Raw genomic sequence first — 19,277 nt, forward strand, 5'->3', positions numbered from 1 at the left:
GCGTTCATACACTTGACATGGCTAAAATACTTGCCAGAAGTTCAATTGACATGATTAAATACTTAAAGCTGACAAAGCGGAATCACATCCTAAACCGTACACGGTCGAATGTTCTGGCAGTCTCATTATATGTGATTTTACTGGTTACCGTACTTAAACCGGACAGTTCTGAAATTTGTGTGCATTATTCCTATGCTGAACAAACTGCTTGCTCTCCGAAAACAGTTGAAACTTTGCATCCACATCTGTTTTGTTATTACTGTTAAGAGACGGTTGATTACCACCCGAGGTGATAGCTTTGATGGTGATACCCCTTAAACTGATACTTAGACCTGTTGAGTTTCTTGTGCCTAATAATTGTTTGGGCAGTCACTCGTCATATAATTCATGAGTTTTAAGGGTAGGGAAGCTAATGACATTGCTTTTGGATGATTCCTAATAAGAGTTTATCGGCTGTCATGATGGCCAATAAGTTGATTCCGCTATGTTAGAAGGCAATATATTGTGTCCTCAGTCACAAGTTACCTATGTCGCGTAAGGACAAGACCATTCTTTTGTCACTGCAGGAATTAATTCTAGATCATGGTGGCAGTGATTGTCTGAACTTGGGGGAGTCAACTTGTTGACACCAATTTTACTATGGTTATTGAGTTTTTGTGCCATCGAATCAAATGTGGATGTGAATGCAAGAATCTTGGTTGGACAAATGCATATTTATGCCCTTACTCTTTACATTTTTTCCTTGTGAAACCATAAACTCTTTTGAGGCTCCAAATGGGTTTCTGAACTTGCAAAATCGCTACATTTAAATACCTTTTAAGCATCTACACGCGTTCTTTGAGCACTTGAGAAGCAAAAATCGATCGTCAGAGTCAAACAACTAGACGAAACAGCAGAGAACGGCACCGACACCAACACTTGCTTCAAACCCCTTCCTATTCTTGAATCACCGATAAATCAGAGAACGACACTGCCGCCACCATCAACTCCTTTCTATCAAATTGAAAAGGATAATAAAAACTCAAAAGAAAGAAGGAGAAAAAATAGAATGGCGTAGGTTTCATCCAAAATAAGGGAGTTTGTAGGGTCAAAGGCATAGCGCCGTAGAGTCGGCGACGACGAGATAGAGTCCTAAACCATCTAAGAATCAGGCAGAAGAGGAATCTTGGCGAAGCCACAAAAGCGATGGCTGAAGGAAGGATGGAGACTGATTTTCTTGGAGTTGGGATGTAGGGGAGAGAAAGACGACGATGTGGGTTTCTTCATGGCTTTGGCACGTGTTGCATCTATTGTGGCGGCAGAGGAAAAGCTATTGAGGTGGAGCTTAGAGACGAGGTTGACGGCGACGTGATATTGTTCTCTGCTTCGTCAATGATGCAAGAATACGGAGGGGTTTGAAGAAGTGGTAGTGTTGTTCTCTATTGCTTCGTCAGCTGATTTTTGCTTCTCAAGCGCTCAAAGAACACAAGTGTTGTAGGTGCTTAAAATGTGTTTAAATGTAGTTATTTTACAAGTTTAGGGGCACATTTAGAACCTCAAAAAATTTAAAGTTTCACAAGAAAAAAATGTAAGAATTTAAGGATATAAATATGCATTCCTCCGATCTGGTTGGTTGGCGGATCCATTTGGTGAGCTAAAGAGAAAAACTGTGTTTCAACGAAGAATCAAGAGAAAGCTGGCTTGAGTGGTAAGGAATCAAGGATTGGTTTGGTTTAATGGAGAGTAGTTGGAGACTAAAAGGCCACATCCTCATCCTTTTCTGAGGTGAAAAATAATAGTAGTTGTATTTGTATACAACTTTACCTAGTTTATGTCTGATTAGGAGATTGTTTATAATTCAAACTCATGACATTTTAGAGTTCTTTTTAATTATAAAAGAAAAAAAGAACAACTTCACTGTTGCTATTAAAACTTACCCTCAAAAGAATGTCTAAATTGTCGAAGAAAATATGATATAGATAAAAAAAAATGACTGGTTTCATGGGATTTATAATTAAAGTAATATAATTTATCAATATCTACCTTTGAAGACACAAACTGGGAGTGACCTACATGTTAACAAAAAGAATTAACTTAATATGAAAAAGAAAGAAATGCAGAGAGAAAACATCTTTCTTGGGTCAATAAATATTGCAGGAGAGCACAAGCTGTAGGTGCAGGAGGGCGTGGAAGGCAAAAACTATGGAGTATTGAGTTAATGCACTTTAAATGAGCAAAGATTTCACCAAACTGGATGAAAAGGAGACTCCATGGAATGTAACTTTTAACCAACACATCCCGTGAAAAGTTCTTCATCAGCTTCTCTCTCTCTCTCTCTCTCTCAACAAATGTTCTCGTGAAGAAGAGCCCTTCTGAACTTCACGAGATTCATCTTTGTCTCTGAGAGCTCAGCAATGCCTCCACAGCCCAGTTTTGAATTCCCTTCAACACCTTCAAGTAGCCTGGCATCGGTTGAGGGAAGCATGCATCAAGCACCATTCTTCCGGCTGGCACCTCCATGGACCCCAAAACCCAACTCTTCTTTTCCACTCTTCTACTCTTCTTCCTTTCTACCCTGCAGCTGCAAGCTCAAGATCTCCAAACTTATATAGTGCAACTCCACCCACATGGATTCACCACCACTTCTTATCCCTCTAAGCATCACTGGCATCTCTCCCTCATTGAACCATTTCTTTCTTCCCAAGCAGACCCCTCTTCTCGCCTTCTATACTCTTATCGCTCTGCCATGGAAGGTTTTGCAGCTCGTCTGTTGAAACACGAGCTCAAGTCCTTGCAACAGTGTCCTGATGTCATAGCTGTAAGGCCAGACAGGAGGCTTCAGATACACACCACTTATTCTTACAAGTTCTTGGGACTGAGCCCCACAACCCAAGGTGCCTGGTTTAAGTCTGGATTTGGTCGAGGGGCCATAGTTGGGGTGCTGGATACTGGAGTTTGGCCTGAGAGCCCGAGCTTTGATGATCATGGGATGCCCCCGGTTCCCAAGAAGTGGAGAGGGATTTGCCAAGAAGGGCAAAACTTCAATTCTTCACATTGTAACAGGAAGATCATTGGCGCCAGGTTCTTCAGCAAAGGTCACAGTGTGGCTTCAGCATCACCATCAGCAGACACTGTGGTTGAATATGTGTCTCCAAGGGATTCCCATGGACACGGTACTCACACATCATCCACTGCCGCTGGGGTTGCAGTGCCAATGGCAAGTGTGCTCGGTAATGGAGCCGGTGTGGCACAAGGGATGGCCCCCCGTGCACACGTGGCAATATACAAAGTTTGTTGGTACACTGGCTGTTACAGCTCCGATATATTGGCTGCAATGGACGCTGCAATTAGAGATGGAGTGGACATTTTGTCCCTCTCTCTCGGGGGTTTTCCATTACCACTCTACGAGGACAGCATTGCCATTGGGAGTTTTCGAGCAATGGAGCATGGAATAACAGTCGTATGTGCTGCTGGAAACAATGGTCCAATCCAGAACTCAGTGGCCAACGAGGCTCCTTGGATTGCTACCATCGGTGCTAGCACAATCAATAGGAGATTTCCAGCCATCATTCGTTTGGGTAACGGGAAAATCCTATATGGGGAATCCATGTACCCAGGAAAGGGAAGACCAAGTGCTGAGAGAGAGCTTGAGTTGATCTACTTAAGTGGTGAAGGGAGGGGAAGTGCATTTTGCCTCAGGGGGTCTCTTCCAAGAGCCAAAGTCCAGGGCAAAATGGTGGTCTGTGAACGCGGCTCAAACGGAAGAGCGGAGAAAGGTCAGGTCGTCAAAGAAGCAGGTGGTGCTGCAATGATATTGGCAAATACAAAGATAAATTTGGAGGAAGACTCTGTTGATGCCCATGTCCTTCCAGCAACATTGATTGGCTTCAATCAATCAATGGAGTTAAAGAGTTATATAAACTCTGCGGGGAGACCCACGGCTAGAGTTATATTTGGAGGGACTGTCATTGGGAAATCCACAGCACCAGCAGTGGCTCAGTTTTCATCAAGGGGACCAAGTTTCACCAACCCTTCAATCCTCAAACCGGATATGATTGCTCCGGGGGTCAACATCATTGCCGCTTGGCCTCAGAACTTGGGCCCGAGCGGTCTTCCTGAAGATTCTAGAAGAGTCAACTTCACTGTCATGTCAGGGACTTCCATGGCTTGCCCCCATGTCAGTGGAATTGCTGCCCTGATCCACTCAACCCATCCGAAATGGACACCGGCAGCGGTTAAATCTGCAATAATGACTACAGCAGAAACCACTGATCTCTCAGGGAGGCCAATAATGGATGGAGACAAACCTGCAGGAGTTTTCGCCATTGGAGTTGGACATGTAAACCCAGAGAGAGCAATCAGTCCAGGATTGATATATGATATCAGGCCAGATGAGTACATTACTCATCTTTGCACTGTCGGATATACAAGATCAGAAATTTTCACCATTACTCACAGAAATGTAAGTTGCGGTGAGATTTTGACGAAGAACGGGGGTTTTAGCCTCAATTATCCCTCCATATCAGTGGTTTTCAGGCGAGGGATGACAGGCAAGATGATTAGAAGGCGATTGACAAATGTGGGAAGGCCTAATTCCATCTACTCGGTGGAAGTTGCAGCACCTGAAGGAGTCAAGGTAAGAGTTAAACCCGAAAGACTTTTGTTCAAACACATAACCCAGAGCTTGAGCTACACAGTTTCACTTATTTCAAGGAAGAGCATAGGAATGAATAACACAAGCTTTGCCCAAGGACATTTGACATGGGTGCACTCTCACCATGGCCATTACAGGGTTAGGAGCCCAATTTCAGTGACATGGCCATCTAAGTTACATGGACAATAGTAATCGTGGTAGCAACAATAGCTAACAGCTTAGGCTTATGATTTCCTATGCTTTTTGACTAATGAAGTCATGAGGATTAATTAGCATTTGACTGAGGAGGAAATCTTTGCACAATTTGCTTAACAAAATCCCTTCATGATTCCAAAAAAAAAATTATTCTTCATATAGTTGTACGTTGTCAGCTACCTAATAGCTGTTTGTTCAAGTAAAAAGAGTCCACCGACGCAGCTGATTTCAAACAAGTTTAGAGCTCTAGTATCACTATCAGCCTTTTTGTTCACTATCAGCCTTTTTGTTCACTATCAGCTACCTAATAGATATGTTGCACTAATAGTTTAGGGCAAGTCTTGGTAGCAACAATATGGTTGCTCCTTTGTGACTGAAGAGTCACAAGTTTGAGTTGTGGAAACAGGCTTTTTCCAAAGCAAGGGTAAGGTTGTGTACAACAGACAAACCTCCCCCAAACCCGACAATGTGTGGAATCACGTGCACTGGGCTTAGAATATCCATAGATACAAAGCCAAAGCGGTATACCAATCTTCTGAAGCACTAGCATTTTACTTCAAACAAATTTCAATTTAATTCAGTCAAGTTACATATGTTGACCATCTCAGTTTTCCTTTCTTCCCCCCCCAACAAAACACCTTCCATATATACTATAAGTGAAAATATATTAAAGACAGGCTGCTGTAACCCAGTATATCACCATAAAGACAACTAATTCACTGAGGGAAAATACAGTATGCATCAAGCTACAATGACAAGTTGCTTCAAAATTGGCATTTTCACTCAATCAAATAATAGGAAGGTTAATATGGTGTCAGCTGAAAGTGAATGGAAGGGAGTAAAAGGATAGTTGCCTCATCATTTTTTGATGAAAGATAAGCCATTCTCGTTGGCATATCTCTCCATGAATCTCATAAATCTATCCCACTCTCTTGGACTCCTCATTATATACTTTGCTTCAATCCCTGCTGGCTTTCCATTCACAAACTTGGCATTTACATCAACTGACTGAAGGACCCCTTCCTCATCAATCATGTAGAAGCCAGTTATATCCCCAACTTCACTAGAAGAATCAAAAACCGAGGGTTGATCAAACCTGAATATAGCCATACCATTAGTTCCGTCCCTCGATTTTGTTAGCCTCACATCTGGAATTGTCTGTTCATCGGTTCCTTGAATGAATTGAATTGTAGGTTTAACCATCATTATACTGAGCATGGGAACTTGAGATCTTATTCTTCGTGAGGACGAGCATGATCGATGCAGCTTCAGATGCTGACCACAGAATGGGGAATGTGAACTTCTATGAAAAGACCCTGCCGTCACACCTGCACCACAAAAGCCAAACATTAGCAATGTGTCTTTAACATCATCTGTCAGCCAACATCAAGCAGAATTGAGTTAACAATCTGTATCTAACTTCAAGTTCCTTTCGCAGTGTTGTACATATTCTAGACATGGGTTTGTAAGTGTTGCTTAATTTTGGATAGAGGACGAAATAGAACCCGATGCTGAAGTGAGTTTACATCAAGCATCGTCCTCTTTCTTGCTTTCAATTCCAGGAAAATGTTAAATTCTTACAGAATGGCCAAGAAATTTTCAACAAATTCAGGGATAACAGAGTGATGAATGAAACATTACTGATATAATAATATAACAAAAGCAGGCTAGTCCAGTGCTCGAATCCTCACATAAAACATAACTTCATGCTTCATCTGTTTCTATGTTCTAACAATCATAAAATCTTTCCACATTCTGATAAATAAGTACATGAATCACAGACTAACAGTGAACGCCAATCAGGGACAAAAACCCCATTTGAGACCCCTTGTGGATGCTCCAATAATTACACAAAAATCCACAAATTTCTCGAAACTAAACCGCGCAGGTATCAGGAGAAGAAGAAGAGTACCTGAAAGAGAGGGAATGCTGTGGGAAGAGCGGGAAAGGGGAGAGGAGAAAGCCAGAGACCGGAGACTCGCCATTGGAGAGAGAGAGAGAGACGATGTGGAGTGGACAGTTTAGGTTTATGGGTGGTGTGTAATAACGACAGCCATTCACTCCAAACAATTCTCAGCTTGTCAAAAGGATTGCCTCATCTCATCATCATCACCTGACTCTCAAATATTTACAAAATTGAAATTTCGCCTAGAGTTTTGATATTTTGTACCATACTTTTTAATATGTATAAATTATTATTTTAAAATCTTAATAATTAAATATTATAATTTTAATTTTTTATCATAACAAAATATTATTGCGTGTATGAATGCGTTTATTTCTATGAGTGACATATTATGTAGATGACTAATTAATAGTATCTGAATACGTTGACAAATTTGTTGTGCTCTTTTAATAATTAAAAAAATATAATAATTAAAAAAGTATAGTGTTTGATTCTTAACGTATAAAAATATTAAGATTTCATATCAACTATTAAAAATTGTTAGTTTAACTTGTTAGTAACCCAAACAAAACACATTTATCATACTAAAGATTAGATGAATTGGTCCATAAATTTTTCAAAAATGATCCATGATGCCCTCTTTGTTACTGATGTTATTAAGTAAATTGACCATATACACCTCTTAAATTTTTATTTTTTGCTAAATTAATCCTTGAACTTTTCCACAATTGTAAGATTAATACGATGAAAAATAAAGTTCAAGCTGCGTATGATTAATTTACTTAATGATGTTAGTAATGGAGGGGCTATTGTGTCTAATTTTATAAGATTTAATTATTAACTAGCCCATGTAATAATTTAACGTTGATAATTTAATTTTATGAGTTTTTCAAGTATAATTTAATTTTAAAAAAATAATAAATCCAATTTTCTATTTTTTTATTTAGAAACTTTTTATAATTGAACACATTTTTTAATTTTCATCTCTGTAAAGTGTAATTGTCCAATAGCCAGTGGATAACAGTTGTTGGACCAGCCGAAAGCTCAACTGGGCTTCCGCCCGAATCTTTCGGGCCCAAATAAGTGGTTTGGGCTTGCATCAGGATCGTTCAACCCATTTATTTGGGCTGACTTCCTGTCGGCCCAATCGGCGACAGAGATTCGGCCCTTTCAAGTCTCTTTCTCTGACCGGCACGGGCGACCGACTTGTCTCCCATCCTTCACGAGACTTCCGTGTCCTTAACCCCAATGTTCAGTTGACCGCCGGCTTTCTCTTGTATATACAGAGAGAATCACGCGCATTTTCCCGCAAAAATGGACCGAGTATAGTTCGAACGTAAACAACAATTCAATCCACCAACTCTCTCTCTCTCTCTCTCTAGGCGGCGGACTTGTGGAATTTGGGTCTTGGTTTCTTCACAGCCAATAAAATACGGTGGCTGTTTTGAAAAAGCCAGGCCGAACTTTGTCTGTACTTCCGATTTCTTTGCTTTGAATCTATCTCATTGTGAAGCGGTGCGATAATTGGCTGGAATCGACTTCGGGCGGCGAACATGAGGATGGTAGCGGCGGGAGAGGAAGGCGGAGGAGGAGAAGGGGAGGGGATAGCGAGGAGGTTGTGGATCAAGTTCAATAGTGAGTCGGTCTTCGCGCTTTACACGCCGTTCGTGGTCTGTCTGGCGTCCGGAGTGCTGGATCCTCAATCTTTTGTGCGGTGTATCTCTCAGGATGCCTTCTTCCTTCAAGCTTTTGCACGGGCGTACGATTCCTCTTTTTCCTTCTCTCGATTATACAGTTTCTGTGTGTTGATTTTGGACTTTGTGGATTTTCAGGTATGAATTGGCGGAAGAGTACGCGGACGATGAAGAAGACAAGGATGCGATTGGCAAGTTGAGGAAACGAGTTCTGAAGAGGCTTGATAATCGTGACGATCTTGTCCGAGTAAGCAACCGTATCTCTCTCTCTCTCTCTCTTCTCATTTGGAATCTGGCATTCAATTGCTGGTGGAATAGTAATGTAATTTAATAATTTTTTTTAATGTGCTTGAATACACAAGTGCTTAATGTTGATCATTCTCCTCCTTTTTGTTGTTGAAATATAAGAAGTGGAAAAAACTTGAATGCGAGTGGTCAAATCATACCCTGGATTTTCGTGCGTTGATCTTGCTTGATTTGCGGAATCTATCCTCTTGTGTGGTAGCTCTGGTCCTCCCGTTGATCAGAAAAAGATTTCTGTTTATCCATCAAATTGATTGTGATCTGGTGCACAAAATTAAGGTATCATGGAGCTTCTGTTAAAACGATTCTCCCTATTGGATAATGAGTAGGGAGAGCCATAACTTATCATCGTGACCTGGGTTGTTAGTTGTTACTTTGCATAAACGTGATTTGATTGTTGTTGCTTTTCATACTGCCCTTCTTACTAAACATTGTAAAAGTTGCAACTGTTGGTTGAGTAGATTGGTATAAATTAGCAATAATGATGACATGAATTATTCGGTGGGGAGGCGTATATACATACTTAGGTGGGAATTGCATATTAATTTATTACTCGCTATATCGTCAGAGCATGTAAGATGCAATTCACATAACAGGAATGGGCACATAGTTGGAAGTCTTTCAGCTTATCTCACTGTGAGTGCTCTAAATTTGATGGACTAGCAACTTCCTCATGCAAATTTGCACCTATTTCTTATGCCTCTGACAGAATATTTACGTAGACAGAATATTTACATTGTTTAGTTATACTCTAAACTCAATTGTTTATGGGTTTTGTGGGCATTGTATCTAACATACATGCTTTTCAAGTTCTTGTGTTATTAGTGGACGTTAGTAGTTGGATCCCTTTGTTGAATGTCCCGCTGAGGTGTAGGGTTGATAACATGTATGTGGGGCAACATTGCCTTTACGTCTAAGATGAAGCTTTTTTTAACCCTTCTCTAGCTTCTTTATCTCACTCAACCTCTTACTTTCATTAGTGGCATATATCAGGATGCCAACAACTATCAGGATAATAAACCCTTTTTTTATTGTGGATGGCAATTTACAATCCTTTAACATATTCTGTATATATTCTGAAAAATCCATCGACAGGAGTGGGGCTTCGACCTTCCAAGCGAGAGAATTTCTGTCAGTGCAACAGTTAAATACACAGATTTCTTGCTGGCTACAGCTTCGGGTAAAGTTGAAGGAGAAAAGTCTCCAGGTAATATTGCAACTCCTTTTGAGAAGACAAAACTTGCTGCATATACATTTGCTGCTGTGGGACCTTGTATGAGACTTTATGCATTTATAAGCAAGGAGATCCTGACTCTTCAAGAACTTGATCAAAGCAATCACATCTACAAGAAGTGGATTGACAATCTAGCGTCCCAAAATTATGAGGTTTGTCAGATTTTTAAGAAATGAATAATTTCCTTGGTCTTCTCTGATCAAACAAGGGCAGCCATTCATCAATGAGTGCCAAAAAATCCTTAATTCCTAAAAATCAGTTAACTATTATGGTTCTGAATTCAGGAAACAGCATTTCAGATTGAAAACTTGCTTGACAAATTAAGTATCTCTTTGACCGGCGAAGAGCTCAAAATTATAGAAAAACTCTACGAGCAAGCTGTGAAGCTTGAAGTGAAGTTCTTTTCTGCTCAACAAATTCTCCAGCAAACTGTAGTCCCCTTTTATCAGCCTGATGTCCCAGTGGAAAGAACTCTTAGAATATTTTGTGATTTTGACATGACATGCACTGCTATTGATTCCACTGCGCTGCTGGCAGAGATTGCAATTAGAACAGCATCAAAGGCTGATCTGAATGGATATGAAACCCAACTGACTACTTGTATGTCATCAGCTGATCTGAGGACCACATGGGCTGCTCTTTCCAGCCAGTACTCTGAAGAATATGAACAATGTATGGGAAGCATCATGGCTGGTGAAAAAGGTATAATGGTTGATTTTTTCCACTGAAAATGGTATGTTGAGAACTATATATAATGTCATGACATGAATTCTCAGACGCATGTGGTTCAACTGTTTTCTGCAGTGGAGGAATTCAATTATGAAGACCTGTGTAGAGCACTTGAGCTACTGTCAGATTTTGAGAAAAAGTCGAATTCGAGAGTAATCGAGTCCGGCGTACTGAAAGGCTTAAATCTAGAGGACATAAATTGGGCCGGTGAACACCTCGTTCTCCAAGATGGTTGCAAAGGATTTTTCCAAGAGATGGTAAAATGTGAAAATCTGAAGACAGATGTTCATGTACTATCATACTGTTGGTGTGGTGATCTCATACGGGCTGCTTTTTCATCAGGTATGGTTTATGCAGCATATTAATCCGCAATTATACTCTCATATTAATTGATCTATATTTCACGCCATACACCTTTCATGTCCCTGCACATCAATTTTTAAGTTGGAATGTATACTTCATTTCATCTCCCATGTTGACAATATACCTTGAATGTATTGATGAAACATGAAAATACAGTTCCAAAAATTGCAAAGAAGTAACACGTTTACATGTTTAGTGCCTTGTATCTTAATGCTACATTATGACTTGATGCACGGTTCTGATATCATTTTCTTTGGTGTTGAGCAGGGGAGTTGAATGTTAAGAATGTTCATTCAAATGAGTTGGAATATGAAGAATTAGTCACCACAGGTGATATCATCAAGAAGGTGGAGTCTCCCATGGAAAAGCTTCGAGTGTTCAATGACATTACAGAGGGCAGTAGCAAACTTGGCGAGCACTTCACAGTTTATGTTGGAGGTTCAGTGGGTGATTTACTTTGCCTGCTGAAGGCAGATATCGGGATCGTGATTGGTTGGGACTCCAGTCTAAGGAGGGTGGGAGATCATTTTGGTATATCTTTTGTCCCTTTATTCTCTGGCTTAGTCACGAAACAGAAAGAACTAACCAAGGGCTGCACTTCAAATTGGAAGGGCGGCCCTTCTAGCACTCTTTACACTGTATCTAGCTGGGCTGAGATACATGCTTTCCTTTTGGGGTTATAGCCATAGGGTAGAGACCTCTCCACAGACAACAAATAAAGCAATAAGCATAAAACATAGAATGAAAACAATAACATATGCTAAGATAATTCTGTTTGGTGGTTACATTTTACCAATTACCAATTACCAGTGTTCGGCCCTTATCATCTATTTTTCGATCAAGGACTGGCTTTCAAATATGAACCATCCCATGCTAGGGACCGAATGTCCTATGCTAGTTAGCTTAATCAGGCAGTAAAGGCACTTTGCACCTTTTGTTTTTTCTTACGTTTCCCCCATTTTGGTTCACCCCTCGTGTGGTGCATTATGCTTCTTCTTCTTCTTTTTTATCAATAGTGTTCTTTTATAACTTAGGATATGTTTGATAGCATTTAGTTGGAAAAGAAAATATTTTCCAACTTACAAGAAAAACAAAAACCACCCCTCCTAGAAGCAATTTTTCATGAAAAATAGAGCAAAACATGTTTTAAAGGATTGTACCAGCAAAAATGGAATTCAATTCTTCGGATGTGATATTTTTTATAAAATTTTCATGTCATCAAACACACCTCTTAACACCTCTTATTGTTGAGTGTGAGAATTGAATTGAGAAAGGGGGATAAAAGTGTCGTCCTCTTTCCTCTAGAGGCTTCGGAATTGTCTCGGTTTCCTGGTTTCAAAGGTTGATTTCAGATGAACCAACTAGGCAATTGTGAGCATAATGAACGGGTATCTGCCTTTAAGGGCCTTTTATTCCACCCCACAGATGCTTCTTTTTTCCTTTCTTCTCATGCCACGTTGTGAAGACCCCTATGTAAAACCATGAAGATGGTGATTGAAAGTGGAAAGAGATTATTTATGATTTCAATTGTCTTATTGTTAATGACTTGACGTAGTCCCAGTTGTTGATTTAGAGTTTTATGATATATATATATATATATATATTAATTATAAGTTCAATTCTTTCTTCAACCTTTTCTACATGGTTTAGCACAAAGGGCTTATTTCAGTTTAGCGATCATAAAAGTAGTATATGATAACTGAGTGTATTGTTATATTTATTAATATTAAAAGTACGTTAGAAGAATTTGATAAATAATTTTTTGTTGTGTTGTAGATATGTAAAATAGCAAAAAAAATTAATGATTTCACCAAAAGTGATTATGCTTTTACTAGAACAAAGGAACAAAAGACAGTTAAATTTATATTTTTGTCTTTACATTTTCATTTTTTTTTCTCTTTTGTGCTTATTTAAATTTTTTGTTGTTGTGATTATATGGTTAAACTTGATTTTTTAGTCAATTTAACTATTATATTTTGATTTTTTTTCGTGTAATAATTTAAAATTTTTGTTATTTTAAATACATTCTTGAATTTATATTTTTAAATTAATTTAATTTTTATATTTTTATGTATAAAAAAATAAAATAATATAATAAAGCACACATTCTGTTTAATTGAAATATAGAGATTAAATTAATTTAAAAATATAAATTTAATTATATAATTAAAATAATAAAAAATTTAAATTATTATGTAAAAAAAATTATTAAAATATAAGGATTAAATTGATACTAAAATATAGATTCAGAAATATAATTAAAATAATTAAAAATTTAAATGATGATAAAAAAATATAAAAATAAAAATATTAATTTTGTCTATAAAAAAAATTGGCTTCTCTAAAAAGTAGTGGCAGGGTAGAGATCCTGCCTAGACTTTTAATTTCTAATACAGGCCACAAACTACAAGTCGGAGCCCAGTCTTAACCGGTTAAGCCCGATTCAAAATGGGCGGCCCAAATTGCACCTACAAAGGACATCTATTATGATTTTTTTTTTTTTTCTTTTTTGAAGCTTAGCTTAAAAGGAAGAGCTATGCCTATGCTAAGCAAGCAGCGTATAAACAGCACTTAGAAGGGCAGATCCGGAAAGAACTTTGTAATCAATTAAGGGTTAAAAGAAGGTGTAGAAACTATAAATATATATATATATTTGTGGTTGGTGAGGTGGGTCCCTGGGGCAACATGAATACCACCCCTGATGCATGTGCCACATGTGCAAACACCATGACTAATTGGCTACTAATATATAGTAATAACAATAATAATAATATAATAATAATACATGAATCCAATCATGTCAATTTCTAATCATATTTATATATTTGTAAATGTAAATGCTTGGTTTGTGGCCACATAATGCCATGTGGAGAGAGCTTCCCTTCTTCAACCATTATTAGTCTCATCATAATCCTATTTAATATTTTCTTCAATAATCATGTATCTCCTTAATTAGTATTTATTAATTAAAATATAAGTTAAAAAAATAGAATATAAAAAATATTTTAGATAAAAATATTTTTCATTATATTTGTTAAATTTATTTAACAATTCATTGAAAAGAAGTTACGAGATTTCTTATTTGAGATTGTTCAGATAAATTTATTTAGGACCTTTTAAAAAATTAAAAATAATATTACTTTGATAAAAATTTTAAAATATTTTTTAATTTTATCTTGATTATTTTATATTTTAATTTAAAAAATATTTTAAATTTATTTTAATATAATTTTACCTTATTAAATTAATTTCTAAAGGAGTGAGAGGGGTGGGGTGGGGGGCACATGGCCTTCCATAATCCACCTTCAGAGAGGGAGCAGCATCAGCTTATTAGATAATAATTAATAGCATTGGCATGGCATGGTGACACCCAACATTCACCTCTTTCTTTTGTTATTTTATTTATTTATTTCAACAAGCCCCACATGGGTTCATGTGAAATTAGGCAGTTTATTCTGTTAAACAGATGGGGACAATATTTTTTTCATATTAATTTATTTTTGTTCTGAATTATTGCAATTGCATTTGGTGTGGTCTTCCTCACCTTTTCTTCTTCTTCTTCTACTACTGCTGATGAGCTAAAATTTATTAACTAATTACCCAATAATATGAACAAATAATGTTGATTGGGGTTGGAGTTAGGGTTGATAACATCACAATCACATGCATGCAAGCATGATTGTGATTTGATGAGTGAATACACACACATGCACCACATCCATAAATATATAGCAAATTGATTAATTTTGATGGTGGGTGGGTCCCAAAGCCTATTGATGTGGCTTGAATCACAATTCATCAATCTTTGTCATACTTGGAAGTCACCCTAAGAAGATCTCTCTCTCTCTCTCTCTCTCTCTCTCTCTCTCTCTCTATATATATATATATATATATGGCCCAAATTCATCTTTTTATTCTTGTACAAAAATATAGGTTTAGCCTATGTATATATGTATATATATGGACGACATATATATATATATATTTGAAGAAATGTGGCACAAAATAATATAACCCATTTGTAAAAAGGTTGTAAATTAACTTAATATCATTTTAACATAGAGTTGAAACATATTGAAAGATGTCATGTTTTGTTTTTGGGCATATTTAGTATGAATTATCTGAGTATTAGCAAGTTAGAAATTAAACCCATTAAGCTACAGCCTTAATGTATGGTAACAAAAAAAAAAAAAAAAATTATTCTTACATTTGTATCATTTGAGATGAAAGAGAGATCACAGGGAAAAGGAATGGATGATTGCTTATTATTGGCAACTTGAAGTTGACCATCAACGGCAGAAAGAGGAGAAGAAGAAAGAAGAGGGGGATATCAGTACTACTGTAAGAACACATTCTCTCCTCCATGCTTAATGTCGGATTCACTCCCAATAAACTCCAAATGTTCCAGTCATCACTCGCATATTACCAGCTAGCTGTTGCAGACCCCAAGATCTGACCCACCTCCATATCTGTAATCAATCCCAATAAAAAATTTACTTCTTTTTTCTATTCCAATCCAAACTAATCAGCCATTCTTCTCGCATATAACTCTCTCTCTCTCTCTAGATTTCTCTGGGGAAGAAAATGGTGGAAAAGTAAGGAATTTGCAAATCCTTACTTGAAGAAGAAGATTATGAAGTTCCAAACAGTGTCTTGGCGGCGGCGGCTGCTGCTCTTCTACTGTTTCATTGGCTGTTGCTACTGTCTTGGCCATGTCAAGGCAATCTTGGCTGATGAAGCATCGGTTTTGGTATCGATAAGAGCAGGCCTAGTCGATCCTCTGAACCAGCTTGGAGATTGGAAGCTCACAGAAAATGGGGTGGAGGAAGCAGCAGCTTCAGTACACTGTAACTGGACTGGGGTTTGGTGCAACTCTGATGGAGCTGTGGAGAAGCTTGACCTCTCCCACTTCAATCTCAGCGGCACAGTTTCAGACGATATCCAGATGCTGCAAAGCCTCGCTTCGCTCAACCTCTGCTGCAATGGCCTCTCTTCCTCCTTGCCGACAGCCTTGTCCAATCTCACTGCACTGGAGAGCATTGATGTGAGCCAGAATTTCTTCGTTGGCAACTTCCCGGTGGGATTCGGAAGGGCAGCTGTACTGGCAAGGCTGAATGCTTCCAGCAACAGCTTCTCCGGCGACATTCCCGAGGATCTAGGCAATGCCACCTCGCTCGAGATGCTAGATCTTAGAGGCAACTTCTTCCAGGGCTCGATCCCGAGGTCTTTCAAGAACTTGAAGAAGCTGCAGTATCTAGGCCTGTCAGGGAACAATCTGACAGGCCGGTTGCCACCTGAGCTAGGCCAGCTTTTGTCGCTGCAGACCATGATCCTCGGCTACAATGGCTTCGAAGGTGAGATCCCGGCAGAGTTTGGGAACCTGACCAGTCTCCGGTATCTTGACTTGGCTGTTGGCAACCTTGGTGGCGGCATCCCGGCTGAACTGGGGAGGCTAAAGCTGTTAAACACAGTCTTCTTGTACAGAAACAACTTTGAAGGGAAAATTCCGGCGGAGATGGGCAACGTTACCTCGACACTACAAGTGTTGGACCTCTCCGACAATATGCTGTCAGGCGAAATCCCGGCTGAGCTGGCTCGGCTAAGGAACCTGCGGCTCCTCAATCTGATGTGCAACCAGTTGTCCGGGTCAGTTCCTTCTGCGCTTGGAGGATTGGCTCAACTGGAGGTGCTCGAGCTGTGGAACAATTCCCTGTCAGGCCCTTTGCCGGTTGATCTTGGCCGGAACTCGCCCCTCCAGTGGATGGACATATCATCCAATTCGTTCTCTGGTGAGATTCCGGCAACCTTGTGCAGTGGAGGTAACCTCACTAAGCTCCTCCTGTTCAACAATGGTTTCACCGGTCCAGTTCCCACCGGGATATCGACGTGTGCTTCGCTTGTTCGTGTTAGAATGCAGAACAATCTTCTCTCCGGCACAATCCCAGTTGGCTTTGGCAAACTTGGGAAGCTTCAGAGGCTGGAATTGGCCAATAACAGTCTCACAGGTCAGATCCCAAATGACATAGCTGCTTCTGCATCACTCTCTTTCATTGATTTCTCTCGAAATCGCCTCCAATCTTCGCTTCCTTCTTCCATCCTGTCCATTCCAAATCTGCAGAGCTTCATGGCCTCGGATAATAACATGGTGGGTGAAATCCCAGATCAATTCCAGGACTGTCCTTCACTCTCGGTGCTTGATCTCTCGTCCAACAATTTCACTGGAAGCATACCTGCTAGCATGGCTTCTTGTGAGAAATTGGTAACCTTGAATCTCCGAAACAATCAACTGACAGGTCCAATCCCGAGAGCCATTGCTGTGATGACTACACTAGCTGTTCTAGATCTATCCAACAACTCTCTGACCGGTGGCTTACCCAAAAATTTTGGGGACTCTCCAGCCTTGGAAATGCTCAATGTTTCTTACAACAAGCTAGAGGGTCCTGTTCCTGCCAATGGAATGCTTCGGACCATAAATCCAAATGATCTTGTAGGCAATGCCGGGCTCTGTGGCGGGGTGCTACCTCCATGCTCCCAAAACCTGGCTTATACATCAAAAGAAAAGAGCCTGCACTCGAAACACATCGTTGCAGGATGGATCATTGGGATGTCGTCTCTTCTGACTGCCATAGTCGCAGTCTTTGGAGCCCGGTCTCTGTACAACAGGCGGTACTCCAATGGAAGTTGCTTCAAGGAAATATTTGGAATGGGAAAAGGCGAGTGGCCATGGAGATTGATGGCATTCCAGAGACTTGGTTTCACAAGCAATGACATCCTAGCCTGCATCAAGGAATCAAATGTGATAGGGATGGGAGCAACTGGGATTGTGTACAAGGCCGAGATGCAGAGATTAAACACAGTTGTGGCGGTAAAGAAACTGTGGAGAACAGGAATCGATATCGAGATGGGAGGCAGTGAAGATCTGGTGGGGGAGGTCAATCTCCTGGGGGGTCTAAGGCATCGAAATATAGTAAGATTAGTTGGATTTCTTCACAATGATACTGATGCTATGATAGTCTATGAGTATATGCAGAATGGCAGCCTTGGAGAAGCTCTACATGGAAGACAAGGAGGGAGGCTGCTAGTAGACTGGGTTTCGCGATACAACATTGCAGTTGGGGTCGCCCAAGGGCTCGCCTATCTCCACCATGACTGCCGCCCACCTGTCATCCACCGGGATGTCAAGTCGAACAACATACTGCTCACTGCAAACCTCGAGGCAAGGATTGCCGATTTTGGGTTGGCAAGGATGATGCTTAACAAGAATGAGACAGTTTCTATGGTTGCTGGATCTTACGGATACATAGCCCCTGGTGAGTTACTACTTCTGCATTATTTTCGTGCACCAGAGGAAGTCTCTGTTGTTCTACCCTTCCCTTTTAACTCTGATTCCTAAATAACTACTTGAAGCAGAAAAAATAAAGTCACATTAATTATGGATCAGTTTCTTTCACAGCTAACAGTCTTATGTTCAAATAACTGTTTGGCAGAGTATGGATACACATTGAAAGTCGATGAGAAGAGCGATATATATAGCTATGGAGTTGTCCTAATGGAACTTCTAACAGGAAAACGACCATTGGACCCTGAGTTTGGAGAATCTGTCGACATAGTTGAATGGATTCGAATGAAGATTCGAGACAACAGATCTTTAGAAGAAGCTATAGACCCTAATGTAGGCAATTGTAAACATGTCCAGGAAGAGATGCTTTTAGTCCTTCAGATAGCGCTCCTTTGTACAGCCAAGCTGCCCAAGGACAGGCCATCCATGAGGGATGTCATAACAATGCTCGGAGAGGCAAAGCCTAGGAGAAAAAGCAGTAGCACTAGTGGCACTAATGTTATTGACAGAGAGAAGCCAGTCTTTAGCACATCACCAGTCAGTGGCATACTGTAAGATAAAAACTACTACTTTCCAGGCCATCATTTTGTTTGGCTCTTGTTTTGTATGTAAAAGTTTCTTCATTGAATTTGTAATTCGTAATTCTTCCTCAGCCTGGTTGTTTCTGGAGTAAGGAGATGTCCATTCTTATCACTAATGATGTTTCTTCTTTGTAAAGTAGCAAGTTTTCCAATTTCTTGCTAGCAAAAGATGAATGTCAGGACCATCCGGGAGCTTGGCTTCTTTATGTTTCTTTGTTTTCTTTTATAATGCCCAGTAAAGAGAAGAAAAAGAAGATGTTACACAATCCACAGCTCAGAGTAAGTTTCCTGAATAACCAA

At 39.5% G+C, this 19,277-nt stretch overlaps 4 protein-coding genes across 9 annotated transcripts; 3 read left to right on the plus strand and 1 right to left on the minus strand.

Annotated features, from left to right (window-relative positions):
* The first annotated feature begins 28 nt into the window (after positions 1 to 28).
* LOC127814268 (subtilisin-like protease SBT1.2) lies at positions 29 to 5,707 on the plus strand. The gene has a single exon (XM_052355678.1). The coding sequence runs from the start codon at positions 2,498 to 2,500 to the stop codon at positions 4,820 to 4,822; it is 2,325 nt and encodes a 774-aa protein (XP_052211638.1). The 5' UTR covers positions 29 to 2,497; the 3' UTR covers positions 4,823 to 5,707.
* LOC127814270 (photosystem II reaction center Psb28 protein) lies at positions 5,475 to 6,910 on the minus strand. The gene is made up of 2 exons (XM_052355680.1): positions 6,741 to 6,910; positions 5,475 to 6,156 (listed from the first exon to the last, which is right to left on the minus strand). The coding sequence occupies exons 1-2, from the start codon at positions 6,811 to 6,813 to the stop codon at positions 5,687 to 5,689; spliced, it is 543 nt and encodes a 180-aa protein (XP_052211640.1). The 5' UTR covers positions 6,814 to 6,910; the 3' UTR covers positions 5,475 to 5,686.
* A 1,059-nt stretch (positions 6,911 to 7,969) lies between these two features.
* Positions 7,970 to 12,584, plus strand: LOC127814190 (bifunctional TH2 protein, mitochondrial-like). 4 transcript variants are annotated; one of them, XM_052355520.1, is made up of 7 exons: positions 7,970 to 8,493; positions 8,567 to 8,675; positions 8,837 to 9,010; positions 9,827 to 10,117; positions 10,250 to 10,667; positions 10,770 to 11,036; positions 11,325 to 12,584. In XM_052355520.1, exons 1-7 carry the CDS (start codon positions 8,288 to 8,290, stop codon positions 11,738 to 11,740), a joined length of 1,881 nt encoding a protein of 626 aa, XP_052211480.1. In that variant the 5' UTR covers positions 7,970 to 8,287; the 3' UTR covers positions 11,741 to 12,584. The 4 variants fall into 4 exon arrangements, with proteins under 4 accessions (XP_052211480.1, XP_052211483.1, XP_052211481.1 ...); XM_052355523.1 differs by having other exon boundaries at positions 9,827 to 9,938; positions 10,503 to 10,667; XM_052355521.1 differs by having other exon boundaries at positions 7,971 to 8,493; positions 8,840 to 9,010.
* A 2,486-nt stretch (positions 12,585 to 15,070) lies between these two features.
* On the plus strand, positions 15,071 to 19,222 carry LOC127814189 (MDIS1-interacting receptor like kinase 1). Of its 3 annotated transcripts, none has more exons than XM_052355517.1 (3): positions 15,071 to 15,528; positions 15,624 to 18,367; positions 18,545 to 19,222. In XM_052355517.1, the coding sequence occupies exons 2-3, from the start codon at positions 15,691 to 15,693 to the stop codon at positions 18,949 to 18,951; spliced, it is 3,084 nt and encodes a 1,027-aa protein (XP_052211477.1). In that variant the 5' UTR covers positions 15,071 to 15,528; positions 15,624 to 15,690; the 3' UTR covers positions 18,952 to 19,222. The 3 variants fall into 3 exon arrangements, with proteins under 3 accessions (XP_052211477.1, XP_052211478.1, XP_052211476.1); XM_052355518.1 differs by having other exon boundaries at positions 15,071 to 15,398; XM_052355516.1 differs by having other exon boundaries at positions 15,072 to 18,367.
* The last annotated feature ends 55 nt before the right edge of the window (positions 19,223 to 19,277 follow it).

The sequence above is a fragment of the Diospyros lotus genome, chromosome 12, assembly GCF_014633365.1.
Source record: "Diospyros lotus cultivar Yz01 chromosome 12, ASM1463336v1, whole genome shotgun sequence".
In the NCBI taxonomy this organism is placed as follows: Eukaryota; Viridiplantae; Streptophyta; class Magnoliopsida; order Ericales; family Ebenaceae; genus Diospyros; species Diospyros lotus.